General features: G+C 35.5%; 1 protein-coding gene across 2 annotated transcripts; it reads left to right on the top strand.

Moving 5' to 3' along the window:
* The first annotated feature begins 253 nt into the window (after positions 1-253).
* Positions 254-3,784, top strand: LOC21390601 (receptor-like protein kinase HERK 1). 2 transcript variants are annotated; one of them, XM_024163362.1, is made up of 2 exons: positions 254-497; positions 1,278-3,784. In XM_024163362.1, the coding sequence occupies exon 2, from the start codon at positions 1,386-1,388 to the stop codon at positions 3,525-3,527; it is 2,142 nt and encodes a 713-aa protein (XP_024019130.1). In that variant the 5' UTR covers positions 254-497; positions 1,278-1,385; the 3' UTR covers positions 3,528-3,784. The 2 variants fall into 2 exon arrangements, with proteins under 2 accessions (XP_024019130.1, XP_024019129.1); XM_024163361.1 differs by lacking the exon at positions 254-497 and having other exon boundaries at positions 901-3,784.
* Positions 3,785-11,814: the final 8,030 nt, after the last annotated feature.

Here is an 11,814-nt window from a genome sequence, read left to right as displayed (position 1 = left end):
AAAATAAATAAAAAAATAGTTTAACGTATTTTGAAAGTTTTCTATATTCATCAATCATCAACTTCAGCTTTGAATACTGAAATTAGTAGCCGAACCTCACGAGTCCATGTGCTTCTTGTCCCTAAACTTGGGCTCTCTTTTTACAACACTATATATTATTTTATTCACAAAAAATAAAAAATAAAAAATAATATTAATAAATTCTACTGGGGAAGCCTTTACCTTCTCTCTTTCTGCTTTTCAAGGCCAACCCATAACCATAAACTCAGCCTAAACCTGCAACTACAACTGAATAGTTAATGTCCGTTACTGATTTTATCTATTTTCTCCACCGCCTTTAATAGAAAAATAAAGTAAACCCATCTTCATAAATTCTTTGCTTACCTTTTTTTCATTTTTTTGTCTTCAAATTTTTTTTCTTTTTTCACTCTCTTGCCAAAACAAGGTTAGCTATTCTGAAGCTTTAGCCGGCTAAATTCCCCTCATTATTCAATCAGGTTCACAACTCCCTTTCGACTCTGTGTTTTTTTTTTTCCCTCTGTTTCTAGTTGTATCATATATCGCTTTTTGTATTAATTAGTTTGCATAAAAGATCTAGGAGCCTGTCATATCCGGTGTCTAAGGTTGTCACCAAGTTTTAATTAAAAAAGAAAAGAAAAGAAAAAGCTAGTTGTCACGGAATTCTTAACAGCTTATGTTGTGCAAGATTTATGCGCAATGATTGCTTGACCATCTCAAATTGCATTTAATCTGTTTTTAACTCCAAAAGGGCATATCAATTTTTTTTTTTTTTTTTTTTTTTTTTTTTTTGCATCTGGGACTCTCTATCTCTCTTTTATTGGAGTTGATAATACCTCAACAAGTGATTTCCTTCATCTTCCTTTGTTCAGTTTTCAACATGGGTTTTTGATTCTTGATTTGTTTGTAGTATTTGTATTACTTTTTGCTCTGAGTTTCAATACCAACTAAAAGTTCAGAAAGTTCCCATCTTTTGGTTGTTCCACTACAAATTTCCAGATTCTCTGATGATGGGTTATAAAAAGTTTGAATTTTTCATCTGGGTTTGGTCCATATTATCTTTGGCATATCTTTGTGCTGGATTTACTCCCGTAGACAATTACCTCATAGACTGTGGATCCCAAAAGAACACTACTGTTGGTAACCGTGTTTTTATGTCGGATAAGTCTGGTGCCAAGTTTCTCTCAACCCCTCAAGACGTTCTGGCCAATACCAACTTGAAATCAATCACTTCTGATGATGATTCATCGCTCTATCAGACGGCTAGAATCTTCACTGAAGCCTCCAAGTACACCTTCTCAATCAGCCAACATGGTAGACACTGGATCCGCCTTTATTTCTTCCCATTTCAGTACCAGAATTACAACATGAGCTCCGCGAAATTCGGTGTTTCCACCGAAGACCATGTCCTTCTGGGCGAGTTCAGTGCTCAAAGCACTTCTGTCAAAGAATTCTCTGTGAATGTAACCTCAGACAGCCTTGTTATCACTTTGTCCCCTTTTGAAAATTCATTCGCCTTCTTGAATGCCATGGAAGTTGTTTCGGTCCCTGATGCGTTGATCACTGATGATGCGAAAACCGTGGAGTCAATGCAGAATTACCAAGGATTGTGGTATCAGGCGTTGGAGACGGTTGCTAGGGTGAATATGGGTGGTCCAACGGTGTCGTTTGAGAATGATACCCTTTGGAGAACTTGGGTTCCTGACCAGAGCTTTCTACTAACCAAGAATGGTGTAAAAAATGTCTCGAATATTCAAGCTGTCAAGTACCCTGATGGTGGGGCAACTCCTGATATTGCTTCAAGGATGGTATACGGTACAGCCACTGCCATGGACGCGAGTAGCAATCCAAGCAACAATTTCAATGTGACCTGGGAATTCAATGTGGATCCAGGGTTCAGTTACTTTCTGCGGCTTCACTTCTGTGACATAGAAAGTAAAGCCCTCAACCAACTGTACTTCAATGTGTATGTGGAATCCTCCAATGTTGCTCCTAATCTTGATTTGAGTACTATATCTGCTAATGTTTTGGCCACTGCATATTATTTGGACTTTGTTACACGTCCAGCCGTTAGAAATAAGCTTCGCGTAAGTCTTGGACGGTCCACTTTAGATAGTGTTGATCCCAATGCTATTCTGAATGGTCTGGAGATTATGAAACTAAACAATTCTAGGGGCAGCCTCATAGTGGCAGACTCTGTCCCTTCGCGTTCGGATTCAAGCTCGAAAAACAAAGTTGGAGCAATAGTGGGTGTGAGCATTGGGGCTTTTGTTGTAATGGTGTTAGCTGTGCTTGTGTTTATTATGTGCAGAAGAAGGAAACAGCAGGCGTTACAAGGCCATTCCAAGACATGGATTCCTCTGTCCATTAATGGAGGCAATTCCCACACTATGGGAAGCAAATACTCCAGTAGAACAACCACGAGTATTGCTTCAAACCATGGTTACCGCATTCCTTTTGCCGTGGTTCAAGAGGCCACAAACAGTTTTGATGAGAATTGGGTTATTGGGATTGGTGGTTTTGGAAAGGTTTACAGAGGAGTTTTGAGTGATGGTACTAAAGTGGCTGTTAAGCGAGGGAATCCAAAGTCCCAACAAGGACTTGCAGAGTTTCAGACTGAAATCGAGATGTTGTCTCAGTTCCGTCACCGTCATCTTGTTTCGTTGATTGGCTACTGTGATGAGAAGAATGAAATGATCTTGGTTTACGAGTACATGGAGAACGGGACACTGAAGAGTCATCTCTATGGCTGCGGTCTTCAGAGCTTAAGTTGGAAGGAAAGGCTTGAGATATGCATTGGTTCAGCTAGAGGACTGCATTACCTTCACACAGGCTATGCAAAAGCAGTTATCCACCGCGATGTGAAGTCTGCAAACATTTTGCTAGATGAGAATCTCATGGCAAAAGTTGCGGATTTCGGTCTCTCCAAGGCGGGGCCTGAAATTGACCAGACCCATGTGAGTACTGCAGTGAAAGGAAGTTTTGGGTACCTTGATCCTGAATATTTCAGGAGGCAACAACTAACTGAAAAATCAGATGTCTACTCATTTGGGGTGGTCTTGTTTGAAGTTCTATGTGCAAGACCTGTTATAGATCCAACCCTCCCCAGGGAAATGGTCAATTTAGCTGAATGGGCAATGAAATGGCAGACAAAGGGGCAGTTGGAGCAGATCATAGATCCTAATCTTGTGGGAAAAATAAGACCAGATTCTCTCAGGAAGTTTGGGGAAACCGCAGAGAAATGCTTGGCGGACTTTGGTGTCGACAGGCCCTCGATGGGAGATGTATTGTGGAATCTGGAGTATGCCCTCCAGCTTCAAGAGGCAGTGATTCATGGTGATCCCGAAGAAAACAGCAGCAATGTGATCGGCGAGCTATCTCCACAGGTTAACAACTTCACCAACGTCAACACAAGTCTCTCCGCAGTCGAAATGACCAATCTAGATGATCTTTCGGGCGTTTCCATGAGCCGGGTGTTCTCGCAGCTGGTGAAGTCTGAGGGTAGGTGAAAGCTCGACTTTTGGCAACATAACAGTGGATAAGATCACTTTCTTTCTTTCTTCAAAATGTGGAATTAAAATCTGCTTGATTAAGTTTAAATGAAAAGACTATTTTCTTGTACTTTTATAATGTGAGTTTTTGGCCAAAAAAGAATTCAATAGAGATTGTTATTACACCTTTTGTGAAATTCTGCAGACTGCAATTAAGTAAGTTATATTTTGATTTTTGGTTTGTACAGAACGGATGGTGTTGGTTCTAATGAGTATTGCCCAATTGATGAATGTTCTGTTACTATTCAAATCTTGTTAGCCAACATGTTTATCTTTATCATGCATTATTTTTCTCTGTAATTGGTCTATCTTTATCATGCATTATTTTTCTCAGTAATTGGTCTTGATTTTGCTTACGGGTGATACGTATGTACAGTTTTCATTTCAAGGTTCTAGAAGTTTCATTTTATCAATCATGCATCCACGACCGTAAATTTTTCTGTTAACTAGGTAGAAATGTTGCTTTGTTGTTGATATACCTAACTAGCAAAAGTCTCCTTTGACTTCATTGATTTGCTTAATCAGTCCGTCATTCTTAAGTTTTTTCTTTTCCTTTTTCTTAATGGTCTGAATAAATCTCAATCAAGGAACTGAGATATATCCATGACAACAACCTTCTCTCTGTTCACAAAAAGGATATCTGAAATTATTGTCGTTCTAAATATTGCTGTCTTTTTTCTATGGTTGATGTCGTTTTTTATGTTGTCTTTTCCTGTTGTCTTTTTCCTTTATTTCTTTTAAGTTTATTTCAGTTGTCGTTGTTAAAGTATTGTTATCATCATTATATTGTTCAATATCGTCTTTCAATGGTGTAAATAATATCGTCTTCCAATCGTGTCGTTTTACGTTATTGTCATTGTGGAATATTGCGGTTGTCGTTGTTACTTGTTTGTTGTTTCTTTACTAGTGGCCGAACTTCGGGTCGGCGGGCCTGCCCAAGACCCGAATCTTTCTGGTTCGGCGGGCAGGGACCCATGGCCGCCTGTCCACGCACTAGGGTGGGCTCGGGCTTGGGTTGCTTGAGAAACAACACCATCGTAGAAGCCCGCCGCCAATTTGCCTACCGTCGACCGTCGATTTTTTTATTTTAATTTTTTCCCTCTGACCCAAATTTGAGCCCAAATACCCGAATTGCCTGAAGCCCGCCCAACGGCTAGTTTTTTCAAATTTTTTGCACAACCCGACCCGCCGCCCTAGAGCTCAATCTCCAACGGCTCGTTTTTTTACCATTGCCCGATTTTTCGGTCCGAATCCGACCCACCAAATTTAAAAGTAGCCATTGAATCCGAATTTTGGGGGAAAACTTCAATTTTTTAAATACCCTTCATCCCCCCAAACATTTTCCTCACCCAAACTCTCTCAATCTCTCTCAATTTCTCTCAATCTCTCAATCTCTCAAATCTCTTTCATAATTTTTCTAAAAACTTACACAATATCCTAAAGCGCTCTCTCTCACAATTTTTATATAATAGATTCTTTTAGTTATAGTGATATTCCTGTTGATGCCCAAGTCCAACAAAATGTGGAAGGGCAATTTCCTACTAACAAATTTATTATGCAGGAATCGCAAACATAGCCAACTGAGGAATCTGCAAATCCGAGCCATGGTGGACGTAATGGAGGTTGTGGTCGCAATGGTGGTGGGCATGGAGGAGAGGCAAGTGCAAGTGCTACTGCAAGTGTTGCAAGCTCCAAGAAGAAATGCAAGCGCACCTCGACAGTTTGGGAGCACTCAACACAATTGAGGAGGTCGACAATGACGGTAACACTAAACACATAGCTCAATATCAATGTTACTTTTCTAAATTAAAAGGTGATACTATTCATGGCACAACACACTTAAGAAGACACTCCAAAAAGTGTCTTCAAAAGCGTGGCCAAACCGGCGGAGCCGAACTCCGCCAAACACAATTATTTTTTGATCACACAACAGGTGATCTAACAACTTTGAAATACGATCCGCAAGTAGATCATATAGAAGTTGCGCGAATGATAGCTGCATTAGATCAACTACTTTTTGTAGAGCATCCTAATTGGCTGCGATATATTAAAGTTGTACATAATCTTAATGCACAGTTTACTTCAAAAACTACTCTTAAGAAAGATTTGTTAAAAGTATTTAAACAAGAAAAAGAATCATTAATAAACCTTTTACACTCTACTAGCGGTTGCGTTGCGTTAACGGCATACATTTGGTATGCCGTTGCCAACAAAGATTATTTATCTGTAACCGGACATTACTTTAAAGGCTTCGAGATAGATAAAAGAATATTAGGTTGTAAATGTGTTATAGGATCACATAGCGTTGATTTAATTTTTAATACAATTTTAAATGTAATTGATGAATATATATTAAGAGATAACGTGATGGCTATAACATTAGATAATGTTAGTGCAAATACTAAAGCAATTGAATATTTTAAAAATGAAGTTTATTCGGTGATGGTGATATCTTTCACCAATATTGTGCATGCCATGTAATTAGTTTAATAGTTATATTTGGTTTAAAATCAATGACTATTCATATAAAAGCAATTAGAGATAGTATTGCATGGATTCAGGGTAGTAACTCAAGACAACAAGATTGGTTTAGGTTGTTACAAATACTAAATCTAACATTCTAACTCCTAGAGCATTAGCCTTAGATATGCCTGTAAGATGGAACTCAACTTATATAATGCTTTAACAATGCATCCCCTATAAAGATGCTATAACAAAGTATATTAGTGTAAAATTAGGAGTATGACATATAGACGCATATGATTGGCAAATTGCCGAAACTTTGTATCAATTTTTAGGTAGGTTTCATGAAGTTACTTTAAAACCTAGTAGAACATATTACTCAACATCACCTTTAGTTTAGGTGAACTATTAAGAATGGGTATTTTATTTAGTGAATTTAGAAATGACCCACTTTTAGCAGTTCCTATAGCTTCTATGGAAAAAAAATTTTAAAAATATTGGTCTAAATTACTAATGTTGTATGGTTTCGGTATTTTTTTATCGTAGATTAAAATTAGAAGGTTTAAAAGTTGGTTTAAAAAACTTAGGTGAATTTTACCAGCAAGTCAAGAATTGATCGATGAATTTAATAGATTAATATTTAATTTTGAAGACGATCCTTCAGCTTCAAATTAAATTTTAATTTGTAAATATGTATTTACTTTCGACATTGTAATTGTGTATTTAGACTTTGTAAGTTTGTAAAATTTGTAATTCGTCACAAAATGATTGTACTCTTTTTTCCTTACCAAGTTTTTATCCCAATTAGGTTTTTCTTGATAAGATTTTTAACGAGACAATCATAAATTATAAATTTAAAAATTAATATACAAAATTAATTTTTTAAATTGTGTTAATAATGTGTGTTGATTTTAGTTTTTATATAATTTTAACACAAAATAACTTAATAATTATTTATATACAAATACAATTAATAAATAATAGTATATTATATATAATATATATGTAATATTAAAAAAAATTTAAAATATAGTTTAAAAATTTTAAAAATATAGTAAAAAACAATTTTTGAGCACATTCAGGCGGGCTTGGGCTGCCCAACCGAGCTAGGGTAGCCAAAACCAGAACTGCGGCCCATCCAGGGTTTACTCGAACTTGGGCCGGCGGCCTAAAAAATTCAAACAAGTAGATTCGGGTGTCGGGCTTAAATTTAGTTTTTTCAGACAATCACGAGTGCTCGTCTAAAGTTCCAACACTATTCTATACAACTACAAGTCGTGTTGTTTCTAGGAAGTCGTCCTTTTTTTTCTAATCACGCCCATTTTCATTTTTCTGTCGGTTTTTTTTTTAAATGTTATCGTTGTTGTTATGATGTCTCTTTAAGTGGACTTTTCTCTAAGATGATGGTGGCTAATTTCATGTCGTTTTTAGGATGCTGTCATTTTTTCATCTATTATTCTTTTGCACACGTTGTGGCTATCACTTTATTGTCTTTCTTTCTTTCTGGAAATGAAGTTAGTCTATTTTTATGTTTTTGTTTTTCTCAGTTGATGTTAGATTCTATACATCGTCGTTTTCATAAGATGATGTGTTTCTTACTCATCGTCGTTTTTCACTTAAGTTTTTGTTTGTTTAGTTTTTTAAGCTGTCACTTGCATAAGAAGAAGACGTGTTTGTAATTCTCTCTAAATCTGATTCGCTTTACAAATATGTTTTAGTCTTCTTTTTTTTTTAACGAAACAGTCGTTTTACCTTTTTTTGTCGTCATTTTTATCATTGGTTTTTTTTTTTTTTTAGGATGTTACTGGTTTCAAATTCTTATCATTTTCAACGCCATTCTCTTTACCTAACTAATGTCAAAGTTATAGGATATCCATTTAACGTCGCATTACCGTATTATTGTCGTTTCATGTGGTTACCATCGTTTATAAGCCGTTTGTTGATGGATTTTTTTTTTAACTGTGGACTGATTGGTCGTACGCGAAGCAAGATGGTGATGTTCTATAGATGCTTTTCTATTATTTATTTATTTATTTTAATGAGGATTATGATAGATTGACTTTGGTCCAAGCGTTATGTTCTATTTCCAATACCTTGATCCTTTTAAAATTTCTATGGATTTGAAGACTTTATTGCTTAAGTACTCATTTTAGGAGAAATCTCGACGAATATCTCTTAAAAGTGTATGGATCTTGATTTTAATCTTTACTATTGATTAATATAATTTCTAGTCAAATAATTATAGGAATAAGGAGGGAAATAACATAATTGATAAAATGATTAGTAAATTATAGCATATTTTTTAAAAATAATAAATTATAGCATAATTTGATATTTTAAGTTTTAAACTTTATTAAAAACATAAAAATACCTCTAAACCTTCTTTTCCACCTCACTTCCCCCCCTAAACATCTACTTTTTTAAAAAATAGTAAATTATAGCATATTTTTTAAAATAGGTATATTATAATCAAGTCCACTATGGCTGGGATCGGCGACCGTTTTCCGGTGAATGTTTCTGGCGACCGTTTAATACTGTATTTACTAGTAAATACAGACCAAGCGGTAAAAATTACCATTAATCAAGACCAATTGTCACTGTATTCACGGGATTCAATTAATTATCTTGATCGTGGGATATCATTAAGAAATAGGAATATGTGTTATCAAAAGATTTCTTGCAATTATTTCTAGTATGGAATGAGTCAATCATCCACTTTGGTATCTTATTGAACAAAAATGGTGATATTGTTCCTCTATTGATCAAGAATTTTGATTTTTAAGAAGTATCATGATCATTCAATAAGAAGGGTTTTAATTTTTTCAAAAGAACGATTTGAATACCTATTAATTCTAACAACTGATTGCAGAGTTGATCATTCGAGCCAAAGTGTCTTTACTATATTTATCACTAATAAAAAAAAGTGGTAAAAATTTAAATTCATACACTTAATAAATTTAGCAATTTTCTCTAATTTTTTTTTAGGAACGTGCAACCATGATCCATCATCAACAATAGCCTTTTCATGATTTTGGAATTTTTTTTTTTTTAAAAAGTAACTTCGGATTAGTGCTGAAACTTTGGACGGGCCGCCCGTGACCACCGAAAAGTTCAAATTTTTGCCCGAGTACCGAACCCGAACTACCCAAAAATTTAGGCTGCCCGACCCGACCCGAAAATTACCTATGGACGGGCTTCGGGCAGGAGGTGCATGCCCGTGCCCGGTCGGACTGACCGATGCCCGACCGGCTGCCCGAATTTTAAATTTTTTTTATATTATATTTTTATGTTGTATAAGTATTTGTATAATTACAATGTGTATATTACAATTTGAAATTTGAAATGAACACACGAACTATATAAAAAAAAATTACTTCTTCATTGATTTTTAAATTTGTAATTCATGATTGTCTCGTTAAAAATCTTACCAAGAAAAACCCAATTGGGATAAAAACTTGGTAAGGAAAAAAGAGTGTAATCATTGTGGGACGAATTACAAATTTGACGAACTTACAAAGCCTATACAAGATTACAATAACACTATACAAATTACAAATTACAAAGTAAATAAATATTTACAAATTAGAATAATAAAATTTAATTTGAAGCAAAATGATCGTCTTGAAAATTAAAAGTTAATCTATTAAATTCGTCGATCTATTCTTGGTTTGCCGATGAGATTGTATCGTGTAAGCGTTGGTCGGAACGGTCCCAATCCTTGATGCACACCAAAGCTTCAACAATATCCTGCTACAATGCGTTTCTCCGTTCTTCGAGTATTCGGCCGGTTGTACTGAATGCTTGTTCGGTTGCAACAGTGAAGACCGGGATCGAAAAAATATCCATTACCAGTCGTGTTAGGATCGGCCAAGTTAATGCTCGTGCCCTCCACCACTCAACCAAATCAAACATTTCACTACTGTTTATAACTAAGCCCTCACTCAGATACGCCATTAACTCGTTGAATCCGCCGCCACCTCTTGATGAAGATCCACTCCCAGATTCTTCTTGACCTTGAGTAGTCGTCGTCGTCTTCTTCTTCTTCTTAGACAACCTGAAAACATTCAAGAATGAATGCGGATTGTCGTCTCGTTGTTGCGGTTGTTCAACACGAGGTGTGTTTCTAAACCTACTTTCGTAAGAGATATATAGAGAATATATTTTTTCCTTTATAATAGGAAACTGGTCAGTAGTGTCTATAGCTAAAAATTCACCTAAGTTATCTAATCCACTTTCTAAACCTTCTAATTTTAATCTAGGGTCAAAAATAACACCGAAACCATACAACATGGGTAATTTAGACCAATATTTTTTAAACTTTTTTTTCCATAGAGGCGATAAGAACTCCTAAAACCTCGTGTGTCCTAAATTCACTAAATAAAATAGACATTCTTAAAAGTTCTCCTGCTAATGATGGTGAAGTTGGGTGTTCCACTAAGCTTTAAGGTAACTTCGTGAAATCTACCTAAAAAGTTATACAAAAGTTCGGCAATTTGCCAATCAGTTTCATCTATAAATCTTGTTCCTAATTTTGCACTAACATAATTTGTTATAGCATCTTTATAGGGGATGCATTGTTCAAGCATTATGTAAGTGGAGTTCTATCTTATGGGCATATCTAAGGCTAATGCTCTAGGATTTTGATTACATGCTTGTAGAAATCTAAACCAATCTTGTATTCTTTGATTACTACCTTGAATCCAAGTAATGTTATCTCTAATTCTTTTAATATGACTTGACATTGATTTTAAACCGGACTTTACTATTAAATTAATTATATGACATGCACAACGTTGGTGGAAAATATCATTATTACCGAATAAACTTAAATCATTTTGAAAAAGTTCTATTGCTTTAGTATTCGTAGTTGCTATCTAATGTTATGACCATTATTCTATCTCTTAAACTATATTCATCAATAACAGATAAAATTGTGTTATATATTAAATTGGCAGTATGTGATCCTATAACACATTTGAAACCTAAGATTCTCTTATCCAAATCAAAATCTTTATAATAATGTCCGGTTATAGCTAAATAATCCTTGTTGGTAACGGCGGACCAAATATCCGCCGTTAACACAACGCAACCGCTAGTAGAGTGTAGAAGGTTGATTAATGCTTCCTTTTCTTGTTTATATAATTTTAATGCATCTTTCCTAAGAGTAGTTCTAGAAAAAAAATTGTGTTAGACTACAGGATAAAAGATGATTTTCTCTTCCTTCCCTATCTAATATTGGCGCCACATAGGGATGAGAATCTGTCACGCCCCTAAACCGGGGTTGGTGACGTGGAGGCTCGTTTAGAAACTTAAACCTGTTTGAGAGAGAGTGATTAGCAAAATGATTTAATTCCTTTCAAATCTAAAACATTCAGGTATTTCCAAACGAGCCCCTGCATTCAAGAGAAATTTAATTTCAAGAACGGTGGTGGAATTTCCAACCACACCAGTTTTAAAACCACATCACTAGTATCATGTTAGGAATTCCCACAGGTGTTTAGCATACATGAATATAAACATAAGTAAATGTGACATCAACCACAATCTAGCAACATTTAAGTTTACAAACCATAATCTCTTATACATGCCTTGAAATAAAAGATAGAAGGGTTACAACTCTTTGCTTCCCGAGATCAAGTCCACACCACCGGTAATAGCTACCTATTCCACACCACTCCTCGCGTCGCCTGGAGGGGTTTAATACATTTAAAAACAGAAAAAGGTGAGCGAAAGGCCCAGTAGGATATAAATTTTATAAAGCATTTAAAATAAAGGTACTCAC

This window comes from Morus notabilis, unplaced genomic scaffold (assembly GCF_000414095.1).
Source record: "Morus notabilis unplaced genomic scaffold, ASM41409v2 Scaffold299, whole genome shotgun sequence".
Taxonomy (NCBI): Eukaryota; Viridiplantae; Streptophyta; class Magnoliopsida; order Rosales; family Moraceae; genus Morus; species Morus notabilis.
This window is presented reverse-complemented; position numbering and strand designations above follow the sequence as displayed.